Source organism: Neltuma alba, unplaced genomic scaffold, assembly GCF_004799145.2.
Source record: "Neltuma alba isolate B1F8T4 unplaced genomic scaffold, ASM479914v2 tig00012021_pilon, whole genome shotgun sequence".
Lineage (NCBI taxonomy): Eukaryota > Viridiplantae > Streptophyta > Magnoliopsida > Fabales > Fabaceae > Neltuma > Neltuma alba.
Window position 1 is genome coordinate 84,948 of NW_021636590.1, and position 25,244 is coordinate 110,191.

General features: G+C 34.8%; 2 protein-coding genes and 1 long non-coding RNA gene across 3 annotated transcripts; all 3 read left to right on the forward strand.

The window, feature by feature from the left end:
• Window positions 1-22,439: 22,439 nt before the first annotated feature.
• LOC114721279 (uncharacterized) lies at window positions 22,440-23,303 on the forward strand. Its single transcript, XM_028907112.1, has 4 exons — window positions 22,440-22,461; window positions 22,592-22,900; window positions 22,976-23,185; window positions 23,274-23,303. Exons 1-4 carry the CDS (start codon window positions 22,456-22,458, stop codon window positions 23,301-23,303), a joined length of 555 nt encoding a protein of 184 aa, XP_028762945.1. The 5' UTR covers window positions 22,440-22,455.
• Window positions 22,850-23,318, forward strand: LOC114721285 (uncharacterized). Its single transcript, XR_003738058.1, has 3 exons — window positions 22,850-22,900; window positions 22,976-23,185; window positions 23,274-23,318. It is a non-coding gene; the product is annotated as an uncharacterized LOC114721285 (long non-coding RNA).
• A 388-nt stretch (window positions 23,319-23,706) lies between these two features.
• On the forward strand, window positions 23,707-24,860 carry LOC114721280 (uncharacterized). The gene is made up of 4 exons (XM_028907113.1): window positions 23,707-23,900; window positions 23,980-24,240; window positions 24,317-24,594; window positions 24,671-24,860. Exons 1-4 carry the CDS (start codon window positions 23,748-23,750, stop codon window positions 24,858-24,860), a joined length of 882 nt encoding a protein of 293 aa, XP_028762946.1. The 5' UTR covers window positions 23,707-23,747.
• Window positions 24,861-25,244: the final 384 nt, after the last annotated feature.

Sequence of the window (25,244 nt, forward strand, 5' to 3'; positions counted from 1 at the left end):
TTTTATAAAAGGTTTTAGTTGGGATAAAAATTTTTGAGCAAAAAAAGTTTTATTTGAATAGTAAAATGGGAAAAAGATAATAAAATATCCTAAAAATTGTTAAAAGAGAAATCAGTGTTGGTGAATTTTAAAATCTCAATTCATTTTCAAAATTTCAATCTAGACCTCTTGTACTATTTTGAGATTTTCAAATCTTGCCAAATTACACAAATGCCCTTCACTTTGTTTTTTAAAAAAATATTGCCACCTCAGCACCCTTAGCCGATTTCTAGCCATCGAAGCTCTAGCAATGACAACCCTACTGGTGGCCCACCTCTAGAGCTCTGGTGACATGTCACTAGAACTCCAGTGACTAGTTGCCAGAGCTTCGTTAGCTGCTCTTTCTTATAAATTGATTACTCCTTTTTAGCTATTAACTATATTTGTTTTTAAAACTCCGATGACTACTGCTTTTAGCTACTAACTACTGTAGTATTGTGATTCACTACTTTCATTTTTAAAAATTTGGTGAGTACTCTTATTTAGCTATCGATTACTCTAGCTTCACTATTAATTACTTTTGTTTTAAAAATTCAAAAAAATATAACAAGTGTTGTTGAAAATCTAATGACTACTTTTTGTTTAGTTATTTACTATTCTTATGTAATCCATAGTCGTACAAAAGTAGTCATCAAAATTTCAAAAACAAAAGTAGTCAATGGACTGGGAGTAAGGGCAATGTTGTCATTTTGTAATATTTTAAAATTTCAAAATAATTTAAGGGGTCTGATTTTGGACTGTGAAATTCACCTACCCTAATTTGTCCTTTAGCATTTTTAGGGTATTTTTGTATCTTTTTTCCTCATAAAATGTGCATTATTAGCTATTAAATATTTTATTGGGTCTTGAAATTTACAAAACACAATGCAAAATTCAAAGGGAAAATGCCATTGAGGTCCCATAGAAAACAAAACAGTGTAAAAAGTCTATTGAAACTTGGAAATTGCACAGGATCCTAAAGAGATCAAATTACATTAATAAAAAACGTAAAAAGACTATATAGCCCCTTCAAAAACACATTAAAATCAATTGCACAGGATCTTAAAGATACACTTTGGCACTTGGGGTTTTTGCCTGAACCTTCCTTATCAACACATAATACAATTGAATGTAAGCGGAATTTGTTGACTATCAAGCAGAGTCTGTAACATCCTAAAATTTAATTCAAGGTTTAGAGCGAGTTTAGGTTTCATTAGCAAGAAAAAAAAAGAGATATTAAGTGCAACATCCTGAATTTTGGGCCTAAAAATATAAGAAATAACTTAAAATGCGTAGGTTATTGGACATCAATTAATAAGAGTCCCAAAAGTTCTCTAAAAGAATAAGATGGATTCTCAGGGTTCAAATGACAAAGAGTTTTCTAGGACCAAGAAATAAGAAAAATAGAGACTCCAACAGTCTTGGAGACCATGTAACATCTTGACTTTTGGGTCTAAAAGTACTAGAATTAGCCTGAAATGAGCAGGCTATTAGACCCTTTTTAGTAGGAGTTTCAAAAGTTTCTTGAAAGGATAAAAGGATTTCCAGGAACTAAATTGCAAAGTAAGAGTTTTCTGGAACCATGAGACAGGCCCTAGAGACTCTGTTAAAATCTCAAGGGCTTGAGTATAGAAATTAGAGATGATTAAGGGCTAAAGGTTGTGTTGGGAACCTTAGTGAGATCATTTCTGAGGCTAAACCTGAGTAGGTACCTAATTGTAAAATCAAAAAATTTCAGGCTGAAAAGGGCAGTGATAGGAAGTATGCCCGAAAATTCTAGAAAATCCCATAAAATTTCAAAAAAAGGGGAAATGAGGTTTTGGGACCCGTATGAGGCTAGAAATGATGAAAATACCCCTAGAGCAAATTGATGAAATTCTCAATGTTTTGGCTAATCATGCATATTAACAAAAATTTAATTACTTAAAATACAAGAAGGCCTTAGATAATTGTAGAAAAATAGGAAATAAATACTTGAACAATTATCACAGGTTTTAAAAATGATTTTGTTCCCAGAAAGTGAAGAGGTTAACTTTAACAGAATTTATAGCCTATTTATATGCTATCTGGGGAAAATAAAAATAAATCGTATATGGATTGACTTTTGACTTGAGAAAAATTAGAAAAATTCTCTATAATGAAAAGACAATATTGGTACTCAGAGATAGATATCTTGAATCATGGATCGATAGAAAGAATTCCGTCAAGTTTACTCTAAAATAAATAGCAAAGGTTCTGGCAAAGGTTTAAACGGAGCATTGATTCAACCAAAGCTGGGTATGAGAGAAATCCCTATCTAAGTAAGCAACAGGTTATTAGGATTGGTTCAACTGAGTTTAAGAGATTGGGGTGGTTTTTCTTAGGAAAATGGACACAGAGGAAAAGTAATCAATAACAAAGGGTAACCTGAGAAATAGGTAGCCACTGCTATGAGTCTCCCTCTCAGGAGAGGAATGATTGAGCTGAGGAACCTTGACCAACATATAAGTCAAACTCAAAAGACTCCCCTAGAGAGTAATGGCTGAGAATACAATCAGCCTGGTAGGGATATGAGTCTTTACCCTAATAGAGAAGCAAAGTGACAGCTTAAGCCTCAAGTGATTGATGTCAGGTCCTAGGGGTGAGCAACAAACCCATTATCCGCTAGCCCGCCCATGACCCATGAAATTTTTACCCATTTAAGCCCGCCCAATTAGCCCAAATAAGAGATTATAAACGGGCGGGCTTAAATGGGCAGGGTAGCCCATTAAACAGGTTGGGCTATGGGCAAGGTATTGGGCTGCCCATACCCGCCCGTTTAAGTTTTAATTTTTTTAAAATATTTTTATTCTTCATTTAATTGATAATATTGTTTTTCATTCATCTTTTATCAAACATTTATGCTTGTCTAAGCTTTTATTTTATCTTTTAGGTGAAAGTTGGAACTTTCAAAGTTTATGAGACTTTATGATTGGTGACTACTTTTATGATTTTATCAGACTTTGATTGTTTGCGAATCTAAGTGAGGTTGTGTGATTGAATATGATTGATGTTATTTCATATTTGATTTGCTATTTGGCATGCAAAATTTATTGACAGCTTCATAAGGTTACATATACAAAATAACTATACTGAAAAAAAATTTTAAAAAAAATAAATGGGTTACCCCGTAACCCGGTTAGCCCAAACGAGCTGCCCCGTAACCCATTTAATACGGGCTAAATGGGCTACTACCGGGTTATGGGTTAGCCCATGCCCATTTATGAATAAATAGGCGGGTTATGGGCTAACCTTCGGGTTAGCCCACCCCGCCCATTGCTCAGCCCTATCAGGTCCCTGACTGGAATGCTACACAGCGGAGGTGTTTGAATGATCTATGCCTACTATATAATGTGGTTAGTTTATGATAACTAGTGTATGGCCATTGGAATGTATGGTCAAGAGATAAGAGAAGTTAGAAAGAGTAAGAGTCAGGCAGTATTCTTTGAGGATAAAGATAAAGAGAAATAGATAGGGATATTATAGATGATGGTTGCATTAGGAACTGAAGTAAAGAGATAAATATGTTTCTAATGATTCCTACATGTTTATTAATGTTTGGGACATGATGGTATCCCTTCATGTCCCTAGAACATCTATGAGAGGTGTAACTATAGTACCCAGGCCAGTGGGGATCCAAGAGATAAGATCCCTATGGGTAAATGCCACTTTCAAGTGACTAAATGAGTCAAGTTGAGAGGCTCCCCCTAATAGGGATGCAACATATAAAGAATATGTCATGATAAAGATTATGTAAGCAGGAGGTCTTGGCCATAGAGTATCTCTCAAGAAATCAGGAGGCAATCCTCTAACTCAGAGTTGACGCTGCTCTACCAAGAGCGAGCTGTCCTTTAAAGGAGAGAATGAGAAACAACCATGATGGAGTTGACAACATTACAAAGAAAATAGCACATCTTCCCAGAGCAATAGAGTTGATGCCATACTAGTAAAAGCGATATGTCCTCCATTAAGGGCAAGAAAAGTGGTTGAGTTGATGTTGCTTCGATATGAGCAAGATGTCCTCCTATAAGAAAGAGTAACAGCAGCCAAGGTTAGGCACACTAAGTCAACCTTAACCTAATGAGGGAAAATCTGGTCAAGAGTGACCTAGGGATAAAATATCCCTAGAGTTGAACCTAGTACTAAAGAAAGTTAGAAGGTACATTCATAAATCTTCTCCCTATACTATTTAAAATCAATAAGAGATGGCAAGAATAGTAAGAAGGATAAGATGATTACTAAGGCATGGCATATCGACATAAATATGATGGCAGGGTAAAAAGCCATAGAGATAAACCAATGGCCTACAAGACTAAAGAGATGCAGCAAAAAGAAAAATGGCCTAAGAAAGCTAATAGTTAAAGAAAAGAAAATATAGAAAGATAAATGGTTCTCGAGTTGATAGAAAGGATTAAGTAAGGCCTAAGAAGACAATACTAGCATCTGTGATTAGTCTTGGGGAATAATTAGTCCAGTTATTAGCTGAGTAGGGGTGACTTATTCTTTTACTTAGTCCTATGGTCTAGAGTTTCCTAAAGATCTTAATATAGCTTAGACAAATCATCGTATTTCAAGGTCACAGTGGATCCTAAAGAGGCTTATGGTAGAGCACAGTAGCTCCCGAGATTGCTGTAGATTAAGCCTAAGTAATCAAGACTAAGTAAAGTTCCTAAGCCATAAGAGTAAGAGTACAATACCTCTTTGGAAAGATGATAACGAGGGATGAGTTTGAGATATGGAAACCTCCTCCAGTAGTCAATTAGCACAAGGAGAGTACCCTTGAATTTTTCACAGATACCTTTATTGTTGATTGGACTAAGCGCAATTCTAATCTAGTCAAGGAAGGAAGGTGAGAAAAGCAAGAGCTGAAAGAATTGAGAGTTATAAGTCCTGGACGGTATGCATTTAGGCAAGCTAAATATGAAACGAGAATGTGGAAGAAAAGAGATAGGCCTTTAAGAGAAAGATGAGAATGACAATGTATGTTGAAAAGACCTGATAAAGACGGTTTTAAAAAAACTGAAATGCCAAGGTATAGTAAAATATCATGAAGACAGGTATAGTGTGTCATATTCTATTAATTTTAACCCAGAAATGGGAAATATAAAATAGACCGTGGGTTAAGCTGGGTAGCCAATAGATAGACAACACAACTTTTGAACTGAAACTAGACTAGGAACAGACTATCATTTTTGAAATATCATGTCAATATTGAAAAGAGTAGGCATATAGATTGAAAATTCTAGCAAATTCTTCAAAAATCATAAAAATAGAATAAAGGCTACAGAACAACATCTGAGACTTGGAAGATGAAGATAAGATGAAAATAATTTATTTTAGAATTTTCTGTATTTTCTTAGAATTTTGACTAATTAAAGGGAAATTGGCCAAATTGAATTATTTAAAATACATAAGGGCCTCAATAATTCATGAAAAAATTATTTGAAGGATTATTAATAATTTTAAAATTTTTCCCAACCTCTAAGGATGTATAGGTTAGCTTTAAATTATTTAAAATTGGAAATTATATCGGTAAAGGCCAATTTCGGAGAAAATTCAATTAAAGGAGTTATAGATCAAAATAAAATCTGAGAAAATTTAGGAAATATTTTCTCATTAAAGGAAGATACAAGAAAATTTTAACTGATTACGTGAAATTACATAGTGTGGTAAGCCTTCAGCTTTGTGGGGCTAAATTTTCCCCTATTTTTTTGAATTGAATGGCGCCATTGTTTGAGGATAGAGTTGGAAGATTAGATTTTTGAATAAAATATGTACATTTTTACACATGAAAGCTTATGTGTCCCATGAGGTGGCATATTCATTATATGTGGAGGACACCTAAGAGGACATGTGGAGCCTAAGTGAGAAGCATGAAAGGAGATTTGGCCAAGTGTCCCATAGTAAAAATCAATCATTAAAAAAACTTCCACATGGTAAGTATGAATCAAGCCTTATATATATATATATATATATATTTATATCACTTCCTCTCCATTCTATTCACTTTTCTTTAGCCAAATTGGGAGCTTGGAAGGTAGAGGAATTTCAGTCAAGTGCAGGGGAGAAGGAGGAGGGAAAGAGCAAGGAAAAAACAAGGTGATTCAAGTCTTTAATCAAGGTAAAAGCATGGTTATCCTATCTAGTGTTCGATTTTCTTTGGATTGATGGTTTTAAACTTGGTTTTGGTGGAGTTTGATGATTGAAAACCCTAAGGGTTAGTGTTGCACAAAATGCTCTTTGATAGATTATGATTGATATTAAGTTGTTATATGGTTTAAAGGATAGAAAATGATTAGTAGATAGTGGTTAAACCTTGTTTGAAAGATATCAAGTCATGCATATGTGTGGGACTATTCAGCCAAGGGGAGAATGATATCCTAGGGTTTGATGTTTGTTGTTTTAATGCTTCTAATGGATTTATAAGGTGATTTTGTGTAGGAATATGTGAAGAACATGTATTTGGAAGCACTAAAATTGAAAATGAAATTTTTGGAACCCAAGGGAACCATTCGGCCAACTTGAGAAAGAAGGGAAGGAGTTGGATTTTGATGAATCTAAGTTCAAATATGGATTCTATATAAAAAATTGTGTAGGAAAAATCTATGGAAATTATAGAAAGATTGATGATACTAAAACTCTGAATTAAAGGTTAGAAGGGTAGGATTTTAGAAAGAATTGTGTGATGGATGTCATTATTGATTTGCAATACAATTATTCTTATTGTTTGGTAGGTCATATTAGTGAGCAAGTGGAAGCTTAAGAATCAACAAAGGAAGCTGTGTGGTTCAAGAACAAAAGAGGTAGCATAGAATTTACAATTTTAATATTAATTTGATTGGTTGTTTCATAGTATGATTCTTTGAATATATGCCATGTTGTGTTGGAACTTGCTTGATGGTAATATGTTGGTTAGTTGCATTGTATGCCTTGGCAAAATGCACTAATATATTGTCCTTGGATTGATTTGATATGGTTTTGCATGGCATAGAAATAAATGGATGATTTATGAATTTAATTGTAACTTACCTTGCTTGTTAAACATTATGATTATAATTTTTTGCTACTGAGATTTCTATGAAATCTCATTCCTCTCTATGTCCAAATAACACTAATAGGGCATTCAAGTGGTACGGCAAAGGCAAGGAGGTGGTGTCACCATAAAGAAAATGTTGTTGAAAATTATAATAAACTGTATGCATAGGTATTGTAATATTTATGGATTGATGTTTGGATGATCATTGAAGTTTTTAACTTATGAGAATATACTTATTATATGCTATGAAGTATAGTTAAATTATGTTTGAATGGCTATTGATGTGTTATGGCAAGTTAAACATAAAAAAGAATAAAAGTTGACCTAAATGGAGGCAAAGTCTGACCATAAAAAATTTTAAGCAAATAAAGGAGTTTGGTCATGAGACTTGGTATATCAATAGATCTTATTTTTAGTTTTAAAATGAGTGGTAATTCATAAAATTTAGAGTTCTGTACAAGAAGTTATGCCTTTCCAAAGTTAGGCATAAATTCTTAAAAAAAATGAAAAAATTACCAAATGAATAGTACACTTTGGCATTAAAATTGAGCATACATGAGCTGAGATCATATTCTAGATGTATTTTTTTTCTTCAAGAGCTCATTGAAAGCCTCAAGTAGGACTTAGAACCATGTAATTTAATTTTTCTGGAATTAGTTATGATTTTCCAAAATTTGGCCAAAATTAGGGTTACAATGAATAGTAACCCAAAAATTAAATTTAAAAATTCAAAATTTTCCAACTTAATGTCTTGTTGAATAGTACCAATTGTTCCCACTTGATATAAAATTGGGTAATAAAGTAAGGTATCACACACTATCATGACATTATCATGAAAGAATGTGTCTAAATAATAGAAAGAATATGAGCAGCAATGATGAAATATGTAAAAGTGAGGGCCATGCTCATATAAATGATAGAAAAGTATAGAATAGTAAGTTGTGTAAGCATGGATTTCATAATTGAAACTTGGCAATGAGGCACAATGAGAAGTGTTAGATTTAAGGTTTTGATGACAACAAATTAAGAAATCTATGTTTTAGTAAATTGATCGATCACCTAATCGATCAATGATTTATCGATCACTTGATAGATCAAGTTCATATGTAAACTAATAACTTTACAGAAATATTAATCAATCACTTGATTGATAAATCTATTTGAATGTGTTGATCGATCACTTGATCGATCATCGTTAACACTATCTTGTGAAGAAGCTTGCAGAAAGTTATCGATCAATTGATCAATAATCTAATGATCGAACAACTGACAGATAATGAACACAAGTTTTGGTGAGTATTTATTGATCACTTGATCAATAAATAAGTTATCGATGAGAAGACATATAAATGGTAAAACTTCCCACTCTCATTGTATTTTGTTTAAACACCATTTATCGATCACGTTATCGATTACAACTTTATTGATAACCTATTCTGTCACTGCATAAATATCTCACTTGTTTATCAATATTTTTTCTTTGGTTAAGTGTTTTTGAAAATTACTTTATCGATAAATTGATCGATCAACTATTTATTGATCAAATGATCGATCAGCCCCTTTTCACTGATTGAAATTGTTTAAGTCTTTATTCAATCACTTGATCGATCATCAATTTATCGATAAAATGATCAATCATCCAATCTACTGAATATTCTGTTTTCACATAACATGATCAATCAACTTGCTCTTGGGATTTTGAACTGGACTTCTCTACTACATTATTATCGATCACTTGATCGATAAATCTCTGATTGATCATTTACTCGATCACTATAGGATTTATGCTCTTTATAAAAATCTTTGTCAAATTGCATTTTATCAATCAACTTTCCTGTCATCTATTTATCGATAAAATGTTCAATCAATATTCCTTGAAAATCAAATTCTCTGTTACTTAGCTTTATCAATAAATTGATCGATCTAACACTAATCGATCAATGATCAATGATCCAACTCTTTCAATACCAGAAGCCATAGTGAGATTAAGAATCTTCTGAATATTTCTCTTCTAGTTTTTCTCAGCCTTGATGATTATCTTAATACTCTATTTTAAGAGTGTTAAAATCATAGGTGACCTTGAGCTATTTTTTTTGCATATTCTTTTGAAGTTAATCTGTCCCTTTATTGATAACGGGATCGGTCATTTTTTAATCCATAACATGATCAATAAATATAGTTATCTGTCTTAGAATCTTTTATCTTTATTAATCGATAACATAATCAATAAACCAGTTATCGATCATATCTTCAATCAAGGTTGTTCAGTTTCTAGTTATTGAATTTGATGTTTGATTGATTTACTTCTCTCTTAACATAAGAATATTACTATCATTTTATCAGTTATATTCCTGAATATCATTCTGGAGGAAAAACAAATTAGATTGAAGTATTTTCACAGATTATAAAGAAAGTTTAACGATTATACAACGGTTATTTAGTAGCCTGTAGGCCACCATATTAGAAGCATTAAATGGCGAATACCGTTACAACTGGGAAAACACGCAACCGAACTCTCAACTACTAGAAGCTCTTCCGTCTAATGGTTATTAAACTTCCTCAACTATAAAAGGCGTGAAGAAGCATTTAATGCAAAGAATTGAATACGTGAGCTACCTTCTGCATATAACTTATTGTTGCATTCAATACTCTGTTCTTGTTTATACTGGGCTTTAGTGTTTCTCATCCATTTACTCTATGAGAGAGTTTTACATATCATCTCTAATCACCTTCTGAGTAAAACTCAAGAGTGTGGACTCTTGAGTGGGTTTATAACCTTACGAGTAGTAAGGGGGAGTGATTGAGTGAATCAATTGCTGTATTACGGCACCAAGAGCTCGATTAATCTTGGAACTTAGTGAAATACTCAGAGATGTTCTAAGGACTGGATGTAGGTCAAGTGGTTAAGACCAAACCAGTATAAATTTTGTGTCTACTCTCTACGATGAAATCGCTCTAACCTACGCTCTCTGTTTCTGTTTAGCTTAGTAGTTTTAATTCACAAAATTTATAATTCACCCCCCTTTTGGGTGAGACTACCACTAACAAGAAGTTAATGGCCAGAGTGAAGTATAGGTGAAGACATTCTCCTTAATCAACCTCTCAAAAGAAAAGCATGAGAAGATGATTAGTTTTGAAATTTCGAGGATGAAATTTTGCTGAGAGAGGGAGAATTGTAACATCCCTAATTTTAGGCCTAGAAGTACTAGAATGAGCTTGAAATAGACAAGCTAGCAAAAATTTTTTAGCAAGAGTTATAGAAGTTCCCTAAAAAGATGAGAGGATTCCCAGGGGCTAAATTGCAAAGTAAGAGTTTTCTAGAACAACAAGATAGGCAAGTTAAAGACTTTGATGAAGCCTCAAGGGCTCAAGTATAGAAGTTGGAGATGATTAATGGTCAACAATAGTACTGGGAACCTCAGCGAGATGATTCCTGAGGCTAAACCCGACTAGGGACCTAATCTTAAATTTGGAAAGTGGCTGGAAGGGGTGTCACATCTTGTAAATTTTAAACTTGATAATGGGAATGAAAAAATTAAGTCAAGGGCCAATAGGAAAAGTAGACTGGCTGATAAAGCCATGCTGACAAAAAATCCAGACAGGATTCGGACTGATATTTTCATAATATTCGGTATAGGTTAGACAGACTATAAAGGGGTGTTAGAAAAATTAAAACATTCTCCAAAAATAGGAAAAATGGAGAGTTGAGGATTTAGATTAGTAAATGAGGTCCCAAAGGTGAAAAAGGGGTAAAAATAATTTATTACAGAATTTCCAAGATTTATTAGTATTTTATGACTGGATGGGGATTTTTCACTGTAATTAATTATTTGAGCTACCCCGAGGCCTCAATAAATTTGGAAAAAATATGAAAAATATTATTTAGCATATTATTATGAATTTTAAAAATTATCTCTGGCCTTAGGATGTGAAGGGAATTATTTTTGGATATTTTATGATGAAACTTTATCAGTAAGACTCGATTTCGGAGAAAATTCAATACAGGAGGTTGGAGGTGGAAATAAATTCTAGAAAAATTTATGAGACCTTTTTATATTAAAAGAGAACTTTTGGAAATAAATTTTTGGAGGCCAAGAACTATTTTTGGAAATAGTAACTGATATTGTGAGTTTTAGTTGAAAATTGATAACTTTGATTGGGCCACACTTTCCCTTCCCTTTTCAATTAGTTTTAGGCTAATTTTAGGCCAAGAAAGTCTAAAAATTTGTACAGCCTATGGTTCCTTATGTCAAGAGAGTTTAAGTCCAATTAAGCCCAAAATAACAAAGAAAAATCAAGACAAAAGGGACACTTGGCATGACCTGAAATTTAAGGGTTACGGAGAGGAATACATGTCCTCTTAGGTGGCATAAAATGAGGCCATTTTGGAGGGGTAATGTTGCACCTCTTTTATTACTTTATTATATAATGATTAAAACCATTCGGAACATTATTCAAGTCTTGAGCATGAGAAAGTTTCAAAATTTTCACTTTGGTTCTGATTTACTATTCATTATTCACTGAAAATTTTGCCAAATTTGAAAATTTATAACTTATAGAAAAATCAAAATGGGATGGTTCCAAGTTTTATAGAAATCTCTTGACATGTTCTTTAGAGGAAAAACACTCATTGGTATCCAGATCTCATGCATCAATCCCATATTTCGTTCAAAGTGGTACTTTTAATTTGGTCATTTTTAAATTTTCTAGGATTTATGCCCAACTTTAGAAGATTATAACTTTTTGTACAAAACTTCCAAATTTAGTAAATTACCACTTGTTTTAAAGCTAAAAATGAGACTTGTAAGCCTTTCAAATTTCAAATGCAGATTCATCCAATTGCTCAAAATCACGTGGATCAAACTTTGCTCCCAAAAAGTTAACCTTTGTGCCCCTTTTGCAATTTTTGCTCTTTTTCTTTTCTTTTCCTTTCACATAACCTTTCCAATCATAAAACATATACGCACATGGATCCTTGATCAATTACTCACATGTAAATATCCTTAATCATTGATATAATATTCTAACATAGTTTACAACAATAGATACCAATGTATATAATTACAAAATATCATTTCAATAACCATAAACTTCCTCATCCTCCAAATGAATCCCTTTCCTTTCTCCTTACCCTTGATAACACCACCTAGGATTCCTATTACTGTTTATACATTGAGGGGAGTGAGATTTCATAGAAATCTCAGTAGCAATGAATCATAATTATCATGTTAATCATGTGTTACAAAATGTGACAAGTCATATTGCACAATAGTCAATTCCAATTCCATAAATAGCACATTATTCCATCAAGAAAAATAGTACATGTTCACATTCCATATCAATGTGCATTTGGCCAAAGCATATCAAATATCAAGAGCATTCCATACCATAGTATCAATCAATCAATTCGTAGAAGAATAAAACAACCGACACATACACATTAAGTAAGCAAGAAAAACAATAAAATTAGATTTAACGCTACCTTGTTCACTTAATATAATTTGGCCTCTTCAAAGGGCCAATATCCTCATTGATTCTTCTTCATAAAACCTACCAATTCATACATAAACACATTCTAATTTATTAATAATTCAGGCATAGCCACCAATGCTTGACACTAATTTATCCTGATTTTATGCCATACTTGTCTTTGTCAACCAGTCTACCTTCTGTATTAGCCCTTGACTTAATTTTTCATCTCCATTACTAGGCGTCAATTTTTGTAGGATGTGACAGGTTATGGCCAGCTTGTGAGATCTGTAAATACCCCCCAAATAGGCATAATTCGACCAAAATTAGAGAAAAAAAGGAAAAATTCTGCTCAATGAAAAAAGTATTACAAAACAGCACCTAAAACGTTGCAAAGGAAGGGAAAATCATCAAGCTTCAAGCAAGGACCTATCAATGTATGTTTAAGCTTGATTTTGGTTAGGTTTAAGGGTTGTTTTGGTTGAAATTTCATGACAAAATCCTAAGTCTACATGCTGCCCAATTTTGATCAATATGAAAAGGCATTAGAGAAGGATAGAAACCATAAATATGATGTTGGAATGATGTGTTTAATTGATGCTTGGGCTGAATTTTGGAAGAACTCCTAAGTTAGGGATTTAAGGGGCCTATTCAACAACTATGTGTTCTTGAAGTTAGAGATTGTTTCAATGTGATTTGATGATTCCAATGAGTTTAAAAGGTGTTTTTGTGTAGGAAAACACTAAGGAAAAATGTTTAAAATCATTGGAATAAAAAATGAAAACCAATGACCCTTAAACCCTAATATTCGGCCAAATAGAGTTAAGGGGGAAGGAGTGTGATTTTGTTAAATCTGATTTGATATTTAGATTTTACATGAAAAATTGTGTAGGGATAGCCAAAAGGATTGATTGAAACAAGGAGGAAATAATAATGTTAAAAATCAAGAAAAAAGGGGTTTATATGAGTTTATTGTTGAGTAATGGTGTTTATGCTTGGACTATTGGTACCATGGAATGTGTTTATGCTTGGATTGATAGGCATTGTGCAAGAAAACAAAGAGAATCACCGAATCTTTAAAGAGGCCAAATTGTATTCCTAATCAAGAGGTAGCATTGAACTCATAATTTGATTGCTTTCTTGCTTGTTTAAATATGTATTTGTTACTTGTTCTATGTTGCCATGATGTGATTGAGCAAGCTATGTGATTATGTGTGAATTTCTATCTCAAATGTGCCTTGGCAATATGTAATGTGGAGTGGCGTAATGGTTAATATATGGCTCTCTTTCCATGGCAAGTAAAGTGCATATGAAATGTTCCATAATAACTCTAGTTTCAATGTACACTACTACAATGAAGACTTTTTACTTCTGTTTTGCATGACTTTTTACTTCTGTTTTGCAGGGGACATGAAAAGAAAGGACATAAAAAGTACCCCCTTTTTACTTCTATTTTGAACAAAAGACATAATGGTATTATTTACGTCTGTTTTTCTAAACCAGACATTTCACGTGTCTGGATAAAACAGAGGTAAATTTACGTCTGTTTTGGTGTAAAACAAAGGTTAAAAATGTGATTTTTATCATCCAACACAGTCCCAATAAACATTAACCAAATTCAAAACTAATAATATCAATTGAATCCGATTCATTCAAATTACAACATAAAACATCTCATAATGACTATATCATCATGCCACTTCCTAAAATTTAAAAAGACATAAAAATTACTTTTACAAGTAGTGGAGATTTTACATATAACATAATAAAAATCCAAAAATTATTAGAACAAAGCTTTCCATTGACAAATAATTAATGCATAACAATCTTTTTAATCTTCAAATCCATTATCCAATTAATAAATATCCCATGTTTAAAGCTTCCTCTTGAATGTAATCAACATTCTAATTCAATGCATATAGGAAAATTCTCTTTTAGACATTTTGACAAACACTTTTGATGTATTAATTTTCAAACAAGTTAGTTAATAAGGATTTTAAACTTCAAATCTATTACCCAATCAATGTAAACAAATTTCAACCTATCTAAATGCAATTTTTTCATTAATAATTTAATGTATACTCAATCCTTAATCTAAACTCAATACATATAGGAAACTATCTAAATGCAATCTCTCTTAGGCATTTTGACAAACACCTTGTATGCTTTATTTTTCTAACAAATATTAACAAGGCTTGAAATCTTTAAATTTTCTACCCAATCAATATATACAAATTTAAAACTATCTAAACACAATTCTTCAATAAAAGTTTAAACAGAAACCTTAGAAACCAACTCAAAATTCCTCAAGTCACACAAACCCATGTACAACATATTAAACCCACAACACACTGCAGATTGAAACTGTTCTAGCTTGCCTTCGAATCAGAGAGTATCACAGCCTAGAGAGACGAGGAGGACAACAAGCTGCTGTGTGTGTGAACTTCACTGCTTCAGCCTTGTTAATCAATGGTGACGAGCTACTGCAACACAAAAATGATAGCTGATGCAGAACGACAACAATGGAGTGAGGGCTAGCTACAGAATAACGGCCTTGAGAGAGCTAAAATGAGAGGGAGAGTTTCAGAGTAGCTCACGGTTACTGTAGGTAGAAGACAAAAATGAGAGGGAGAGAGTGAAAAATCAAAGTTAGAAGACAAAAATGAGAGGGAGAGAGCAAAAAATCAAAGTTCCCGTGCACGCTAGCCACTAGCTGGTGACTAAATTAGCTTCGCAGTACTGATATGAAGCTGATGAGGGTGAATTTTTTCTAAAAATAAGCCACCTTCACGTCTGTTTCTTTAAAAACAGACGTGAAGTAACGTCTGTTTGTATCAAACAGACGTTAATTCATGTCTGTTTGGAGAAAACAGACATGGCTTCACGTCTGTTTTCTCCAAACAGACGTGAATTAATATCTGTTTTTATTAAACAGATGTTACTTTGTGTCTGTTTTGTGTAAACAGCCAGGAAGTAATGTCTGTTTTGTGTAAACAGACATAAAAACTATATATTTCTCCTTTGTTTTTTAGAACAGACATAAATGAGGGAGGTAAATAACACATTTTATTGTAGTGGTAACATGTCACATTTTTACATAACATGGGTAGCATGATGATTGTGATTCATTGTTATTGAGATTTCTTATGAAATCTCATTCCTTTATATTCAAATATTTACTAACTAGGGGTTGGACTAAGCAAAGAAAAAGGCAAGGAGATTGTCTTGGGAGATATGTAATTGTTATGCCTCTTGAAAGCATAATTGGTAATTTTATGTGAATTATTGTGGATTAATATAATAATAATCAAAGATTTTATGTATGTGGATATTTGATCAAGAAATCCTGTTTGAGCATATGATATGGGTTTGAAATAGTTCTATGATGTTAAAAAGGGAGAAAAGTTGAGAAAATGCTTGAAAAATGGATAAAATTACCCTAAAAATACCTCATTTTCCCACCGATGAAATTCTAGCCAAATGAATGAGATTCTGGATGAAACTTGACAAACTTATAGATAATATTTTAGATTTAAAACAAGTGGTAACTTCATTAAATTTGGAGTTTTGTACAAAAAGTTATACCTATCCAAAGTTGGGCATAAATTCTAGAAAATTGAAAATTTACGATATGAACAATATCACTTTGCGTTAATTCTAGGATTGATTGATAAAGATTGGATACTAGTGAGTATTTTTCCTCTAAAATTCATATTAAGAGCTTTAAATAGAATTTAGAACCACCTCATTTCAATTTTTCTGGAATTAGTTATGATTTTTCAAAGTTTGGCGTTGGTTATGGTTACATGAATACTAACCCAAATTTAATAAAATTTAAAGTTCGAATTTTTCCAACATAAGGCCATAAGAAATGGTTTCAAATGGTTCTAATTGGGATAAAATGTGGTCTAAAAGTTAGGTTTAATAAAGGGTAGTAATGAAAAGCATGCCCAAAAATTCTAAAAAAATCCTAGAAAATCTTAGAAAATAGGAAATGTGGTTTTGAGGCTTGTATGAGGCTAAAAATGACAAAAATATTCCTAGAGCAAATTGAGAAAATTTTAGAATTTTGACTAATTATGAATTTAGCTAAAATTGAATTATTTAAAATACAAGGAGGCCTCAGATAATTAGAGAAAAATAGGGACTAAATACTTGGAATTATTATAAGTCTTAAAAATGATTTTGTAAAGATATGTAAATATATTGTAATTAATATAGGATCAAATCAGATATGATAGGATAGGATATTATCCCCTAATAATGAGCCATTAATGATTGAGGCTCCTCTCTTGTGTATAAATTCCCCTTTCTAATCATGAATATACAAGAAATATATTCCATATTATTTTCTCCTTAATATGGTATCAGAGCAGGCCATTTAGGGTTAGATTTTCTGTCTGGTTTCACTCTGTCTGTGCTGTACAATGGGTCTTTGCCGTCAACTCTTGTGTTCAGCATTAGGGCTTCTGTGTCGGGCGTTTGGTGGGAGCACACACCAGCCAGGGAGGATTGCACGTCAACTCTTGTGTTCAGATTACAAGTCCAACTTCAAAAATTCATAACTAAATCCATAAAAATTGTATTAGGGTGTTCTAAAATTCTATAGAAATCTATTTCGATGCTCTTTAAGGGAAAAATATCCAATTGGACTTATCCTTACCCAATTCGTACAGTTTAATTAATAAACATTACTGTTCATTTCGTAAAATTTGAAACCTCCAGATTCTATGCCTCAACTTTGGAAATTCATATCTCCTTGCATACACATCCAATTGAGGTGATCTACCTCTCGTTTTAAAGCTTAGGATGTGTATTATAAGTCTACCAAATCTCATGACTTGACTCCTTCATTTGGTAGGTCAAACTAGAGCTACAATCTCACTGCTCTAGGACATACATTTTATCCTTTAACATCTCCTTACTTTAATTCTTTTTATTTTGTTCGCATACATAACATGGGCTTTCTCTTTCGCATTCATGCTCATACATTTCTATACATGCCATAAGCATTATAATTAAATACATGGCATCACAAACATCCATAACAATAATTACATAATAAGAGAATTACACAATGAATAATAATATCATTCATTGACATCAATAATTCTCCACTTTCTTCTCCTTGCTTCTCATGCCATTATTGCCCATCATTGATTGACCTATATGGTTGGTTAGAGAGGGGTGAGATTCAGGAATCTCAGTAGCAAACAATACCATATTATTCATGCTAGATGGATGCTAATGCACTACACGTAACTTGTTTATTCTCTTGTTAATTAGTGACATATTAGCATGCTCAAAGCTAACTTTTTGATGCATGGCCATGGAGACATAATCTACTCATCATGAATAGCAATTACAGTAGCTAAAACATGTCACAATAACCACTACTACAAATTGGGGAATACTTGACGCTAAATATTTGACGGTTATCACAAAAACCGTCAAATATAATCCCCCGGAAGAAAACTTGACGGTTTCTAAAGAAACCGTCAATTTTAGTAGAACAAGTATATTAAAGTTAAACTTGACGATTTTAAATCAAAACCGTCAAGTTTAGTAATACTTGACGGTTTTGATTTAAAACCGTCAAATATTATTTGAGAATACTTCACGGTTATTAATAGAAACCGTCAAGTATTGTGCTTAAAAACCCGTCCCTTTCCCCTGTTCAATCTCTTCAGTTCAAAATTTCTAGCGCCCCCTCCGCTTCGGACTCTCCAAGCTGCCCTACCCACCTCTTTTTCGGCCGTTCCCTTTTGCTTTTTTTGCTCGTCCTTGCTCGTCCTCCATCATCGTCCCTCTCGGTGTCCTCTATTATCAGTGCGGCATCCTCCTGCTTCGTCATTGTGCGTGCATTCTCCCGATTGCGCCCCTTCTGCTTCGAACTCTCCAAGCCGCCGTACCCACCTTTGTTTCGGCCGTTCCCTTTTGCTTTTTTTGCCCGTCCTTGCTCGTCCTCCATCATCGTCCCTCTCGGTGTCCTCCATTATCGTTGTGGCATCCTCCTGCTTCGTCACTGTCGTGCATTCTCCAGATTGTCATTTCGGCTTCAGGTTGGTAATCCTTCACTCGCTCCCCTTATTTCCTTTAGTTCTTCCTTTGAGAAATGATTGTAGTGGAAAGGGAATGATAGGATAATGCTAGGACCGTTCACCATACACACGGAAAATGGGTTTGCTATTTGGCCGAATGGGTTTTTTTTTGTTCTTGATTCTAAATGGGTGTTTCGTATTTTGATCAGTTTGGGTTTAGGGTGTTTTAGTTTTTTGTTTTCATGATAAAGTCTGGGGAATGCAATGCTAATGTTTTGATTTTTGTTTTTGTAATTGAAATTGACTATGTGCTGGTTTGGTTTTCTGCCATAAAGCCTGGGGAATTCTAAGTTATAAGCCGTTATGCTGTTGAATTTTTTCCAAATGGAATAGCACATTAGTATTAGTAGAATATTTTCAAACTGAAATGAAAGTAAATTTTTGTTGAATTACTAGTTACTAACAACTAGTAGTTGTTAGCAAGTAGAATTAAAGAGGGATAAATGTGATCAATAGTGGCTCATGTGTTGACTTTCTATTTTTGTTTAATTCTCATAATATCTTTGAGTCACTGATCACATTTTCCTCTAAATGATTCATCTTAGTCGGGGACCATGGGCAAAGAATGGATGTCCGCCAATCGTCTATCAAAAGAATATTGGGATGGGGTAGAAGATTTTATTAAGTTTGCGATTGAGCACGTCGATGATCGCAACAGGATTATTTGCCCCTGTCTTAAGTGTTGCCTTTTAAGTGGATTTCGCCATCGATTGTGAGAGCCACTTAATTATCAATGGAATTGATCAAAGTTACAAGTGTTGGACAAAGCACGGAAAGACAAGAGATGTGAGTAATAGTAGTCGAGGGCATAGTGAAAGCTGTGGATCATCTAATCTTGACATGAGTACATGTGAAGCCGATCGTCTTGAGGAGATGACAGATGCGATTGAACGGGAACTTGACGATTGTCCTGAAATGTTTGATAGATTGAAGTGTGATGCTGAGACACCTCTATATGAAGGTTGTACTGATTTCACAAAATTGTCTGCAGTGTTGAAACTGTATAATTTGAAAGCAAGAAATGGGTGGAGCGACACAGGCTTCATAGAACTGCTGTTGCTTGTTAAACAAATGCTACCGAAAGAAAATGAGCTTCCAAGTAAAACGTATGATGCAAAGCAAGTGTTGCGCTCTGTCGGCCTCAGCTATGAGAAGATACATGCTTGCCCCAATGATTGCATTTTGTTTAGGAAGGAGTATAAGTCACTAACTGAGTGTCCTAAGTGTAATGCATCACGCTACCAAGAGAATGGGAAGAGCCCGAAGAAGGCATTATGGTATTTTCCCATAGTGCCAAGATTCAGACGCTTGTATAGTAATGTAGAAGATGCGAAAAATTTAAGGTGGCATGCAGATGAAAGGTTAAAGATGGCATGCTTCGCCATCCTGCTGATTCTCCAGAATGGAAGAAGTTTGATATTGAGTATCCTGAATTCGGGGAAGAAGATAGAAATCTATGCCTTGCATTAGCCACCGACGGGATGAACCCTTATGGGATGCAAAGCAGCACCCATAGCACATGGCCAGTGATTTTGTTTATATATAACCTTCCTCCATGGCTATGCATGAAACGCAAGTATTCAATGATGTCTATGATAATCTCTGGGCCAAAGCAACCAGGAAATGACATAGATATATATCTAGCTCCATTAATTGAAGACTTGAAAGTATTGTGGGAGAATGGAGTTGATGTATATGATGCATATAAGGAAGAAAAATTCAAGTTGAGAGCTATGTTATTTGGCACAATTAACGACTTTCCTGCGTATGGTAATCTCTCAGGGTATAGCATTAAAGGACAACTTGGTTGTCCCATTTGTGAAGAGAGCACAGATTCCATAAGGTTGAAGCATGGAATGAAAAATTCATATATGGGACATCGTAGATGGTTGCATCGTGATCATCCTTACCGGCGATTCAAAAATATTTTAATGGGAATTCAGAAGAAGGTAAGGCACCAACACCGTTGATTGGGGAGGATGTATTTCAAAAGGTGAAAGATATAGATTGTGAATTTGGAAAACCTTTCGCGAAGCATGTTGGGACAAGTGGGTGGAAGAAGAGGTCTATTTTCTTTATATTGCCGTATTGGATAACCCTAAATGTGAGACATTTTCTTGATGCTATGCATATTGAGAAAAACGTATGTGAAAGTCTGTTTGGCACATTACTCCATATTCCCAGGAAGACTAAAGATGGCATAAATGCCAGGCTAGACATGGTTGAAATGGGGATAAGGGAGGAATTGGCACCAGAGGATAAGGGAACTCGTACATTTCTTCGTCCGGCAGCTCACACCCTTTCTAGAAAAGAGAAAAGTAGTTTTTGTGAGTTTCTTGCTTCAGTAAAAGTGCCAGAAGGTTACTCTTCTAACATTAGTAACCTTGTGTCAATGAAGGATATGAAGTTAAAAGGTTTAAAATCTCATGACTGTCATGTCTTAATGGAAAACTTTATTCCAGTGGCAATACGGGCTATTTTACCTGATAAGGTACGAGTTACGATCACAAAGTTATGTTTCTTCTTTAAGTCTCTTTGCAGCAAAGTGATTAATCCTAGTAAATTGCCAAGATTGCAAACCCGAATCATAGTTACGTTATGTGAACTTGAAATGTATTTTCCTCCGGCCTTTTTTGACATCATGGTCCATTTAACCATCCACTTAGTTAGAGAGGTCCAATTGTGTGGCCCAGTGTATTTAAGATGGATGTACCCAGTTGAGCGTTACATGAAAATATTGAAAGGGTATGTGAAAAATCGAAGTCGGCCAGAGGGTTGTATTGTAGAATGATATATTTGTGAAGAGGCTACTGAATTTTGTACCCATTACTTAAAAAATGCAAGTGATATTGGGGTTCCAATGTCTCGTCATGAGGGAAGGACAGATGGAGAAGGGATTATGGGAAAGAAAGTCGTAACTATTTCAAACCAACAGTGGGAGCAGGCACATCTATATGTATTGCACAACTCCGAAGAGATTGAGGACTATGTGCATGAGCATATTGATGAGCTAAAGAGGGATAATCCCAATAAACTTGAAAGTTGGTACACCAAAACACACAATAAACAATTTACAGCATGGTTGAGAGAGCATGTGCATGGCAAGTATAATAATGATCCTAATTCTGTTTCGAAGAAATTAAAGTTGTTGGCAGATGGACCGAGCAAACATGTGATTTCTTTCACAAGCTACCTTATGAATGGGTTCACTTTCTATACTAAACGACAAGATGATCGGAGTAAACAGCAAAATAGTGGCGTAACTCTTGTAGCTAGTACCATGCATATATCGAGTGCCAAAGATAAAAATCCTATCTATGCACGTATGTCATACTTTGGAGTGATTGAGGATATTTGGGAGTTGGATTACATTGAATTCAGAGTTCCGGTATTTGGTTGCAAATGGGTGGATAATAATAATGCATTGAGGATTGATGACTTAGGGTTTATACAATTGAATTTGAATAAAGAAGGATACAAGGAAGAGCCATTCATTTTGGCTTCTCAGGCTACGCAAGTGTTTTATGTCCCTGACCCGGCTGCCAAAGGATGGTCTATTGTTTTGTTGACTAATAAAATGGATATTGAAGAGACGGGGTATGAAGACAATGCAATTGAAGATGATCCATTTCAAGGGGCCTCACTTGATTCTCATTTAAATGAAGATCAATCCATGTATGTCAGGCATGATCACAACGACGGAATATGGATTTCAAAGAGGGGGAAAGTGTTTCGTAAGAAGATCAAAACAATTCAAACCAAGAAGAACATGCAAAAACATAAGAGTAGAAAAAGAAAAAGATCTTCTTAAACATGCATGTAAATTCTCTCATTATTTTCTTTGATTCTTTTATTTGTTTTAATTTTGTTCAAATAAATTTCGTCATTAATGACTTTATTTTCATTTAATGGATTCTGATTCATTTTGTTTACTTCAATTTCATTGCAGATGGCAGACGATAGCGGATCTAGCACTGATAACCCATCTCAGCCGAGAGATGCCTCTGAGCAGGAGAGACAGTTGCAAGAGGAGGCAGCACGCATACAGAGGGGCCTTTGTGTCATGCAAGAGGTCGTGAAAGCTCGAACAGAAGGAAAGAAATTTGCCGTACAGTGGAATAAGAAAGGACAAGCTGTACGGTCAAATAAATTTATCAGCTATATTGGGGCAGTGGCACGAAGCACCGTGCCCATTACAGCGCAGCACTGGAGGAGGGTTGATCGTTCAGTGCGAGACACTATTTGGACAGATGTATCGGTAATATATTATAACTCAAATTTCGTTTTCTTACAAGCTGCGTGACACTAATGTGTTGTTTTATATGTTTTGCAGTCTGCATTTGATATAGATGAGAGCAGGAAGAGGTTTGTGGAGGGGAAGGCTGGGAGGGCACTACGCTCTTTCCGATATTTTGTCACACACAAGTACTTGAAGGATCCTTCCACAGCCGACGAGTCCCAGGTTCCTAGCTTGATACGGGACTTGGTCAAACCAGAGGATTGGGCTGCTTTTGTGACGTCACGTCGTGATAGGCAATTTCAAGTAATAATCCTCGCTCTTTTTGATATTAAATAGTCCATTTTGTTTAATCTATATATTGTTTAATTGTGAATCTACTTTGTTTTTGCAGGAATTAAGTTCCAAAATAAGGAAAGAGTAAAGAAGAATGAGTATCCCTACCGAAAGGGCCGCTTGGGTTATGCGGGCCTTGAGCTTCAGCAGGAGGGATCAGATGTCACTGTATCATGTCAGATGCTGTGGGCACTGGCCAGGCAAAATAAAGATGGCCAAATTGATAATCCTCGCGTTAAGGAGGTCGTGGACAGGATGGTGAGTATTATTCTAAATTAAATAATCTTCACGTTATTGTCAAATATCTTTAAGTATGAATAACTATATCAATGTTTGTTGCACAGGAGAGTTTGTCCCAGGAAGTTTCGCAGGGGGCATATTCTGCAGATGACCAGGATATATTGAGGAGGGCATTGGGGACTCCTGACCATCCTGGTCTTCTTAGGGGCGTCGGTTATGGAGTCACCAAGAGAGATTACTTTGGTACCGACAAAAGCCCTCTTCATCGTGCACGCCTTCCTCTGCTGAGTTCATGGAGCTGAAGGAAGAAACACGCTGGTTAAAGGAGCAAGTTAAAGCGCAAGCGCTCCTAATCGAGCAGTTGATCAAGAATCAAGCACCACAGCCGGCTCCGAATCTCAGCCCAAGTGGCAAAGACAGCTGCACATTCCCCTTGCTACCTGAGGTATAATACTTGTGTTTATATAATTACATTCAATAATTTATATATCTAGCTAACTTGTCTCTCATGTTAAACAAATCAGGGTGAAGCGGACGTTCAGTGTATGGCGGATAGCCCTAAACATCACACTGTTGCAACGGGCCGCATGTTCAATTTACCGGGGGAGAGTATAATTCATAATGTTCCTCTCCCTGCTGATCATGTGAGGGTGCAGTTGAACACTGCTATTGATGCGAATTATGCCCTCCCGATACCCACCCCAGATGCAGAGACAGTGGCTCAAGCAGTGGGTAGCTTTGTCGCTTGGCCTGGCCGTCTTCTTACATTAGGACATCCTTCAAAGGTATATATGTATAGGTCTACAAATTCAGCTGATTTAAAATAAACTCTATTTTAATTACTAACAGTCTGTTTGTCAGTCTAAGGGGAAGAAGAGCCTATTGGGTGATCACTCATTATCATCACCACAGAAGCAGCCCTCTGAGCCCGTTCAAGTGGTATCATCAAGATTCCGAATATGTCTTGAGGAATATGCAATTGGGGCCAGATTAGAACATGGCGAGGATTTCATGATTCCCCTAGAGTTTGAGCCAGAGGTATACGGTCGACCCTCGTCAGATTATGTCACAAATGAAGTATTGAAAGAGATTCTGACGCATGGAATGGCCAGCACAAATGCCTGTAACTTTTATATCAGGTATTTGTTAAAACCTTAACTAAATACTTAAGTACTTGAACATTTATTCTATTGATATCTTCGTTTGTTGATTTAGATATCTTTTCAAGAACTTCATAGCCCCTGGTGGCCTTGATGACAAGTTCAAGATTATCAGCCCCCACACTTTTGCTGGCCACGGACCTAATATGAAGAAAGACTTATCCAGAGACTTGTTAGATATCTTCATTTCTAGGGCAACACCGGGGGCTCAGACTTTGTTTTTGGCGCCTTATTGTCAAGGGTAAACTTTCCTAAATTCTTTCATTTTCAAAATAATTTGTAATAGTTCTAATTGTCTTTCTTATACTTAGGGGACACTGGATGCTGATTGTGGTCAATCCCACAAAGCCGAGGATTTGGTATCTTGATTCTCTTCATGGGGATCCAACCAATCGACCATTTATGGTTTCATTGTTCAACAAGTAATATTTATCTCTATTATTTAAATTTAATTTAATTTCTTGCTTCAATCAAATTTTTGACAATCATTAATATTCAATTTTATTGTCTTCTCAGGGCTTTGTGGCTATACCGCACAAATCAGGCCTTACCCTGCCCCCGGTAAAAAACGGCCAATTTGACGATACCTTCCCGTGGAAGAAAGTGAAGGTATTCACTACCATTATTTA

Bases quoted from the DNA above. Each gene is read 5' to 3' on its own strand.
- LOC114721279 (XM_028907112.1), top strand. The intron at 22,901-22,975 runs GTAATATATTAT...TATGTTTTGCAG, and splicing joins CTATTTGGACAGATGTATCG to TCTGCATTTGATATAGATGA. The intron at 23,186-23,273 runs GTAATAATCCTC...TTGTTTTTGCAG, and splicing joins GTCGTGATAGGCAATTTCAA to GAATTAAGTTCCAAAATAAG.
- LOC114721280 (XM_028907113.1), top strand. From the start codon at position 23,748: ATGGAGCTGAAGGAAGAAACACGCTGGTTAAAGGAGCAAGTTAAAGCG. The intron at 24,241-24,316 runs GTATATATGTAT...TCTGTTTGTCAG, and splicing joins CATTAGGACATCCTTCAAAG to TCTAAGGGGAAGAAGAGCCT. The intron at 24,595-24,670 runs GTATTTGTTAAA...TTGTTGATTTAG, and splicing joins GCCTGTAACTTTTATATCAG to ATATCTTTTCAAGAACTTCA.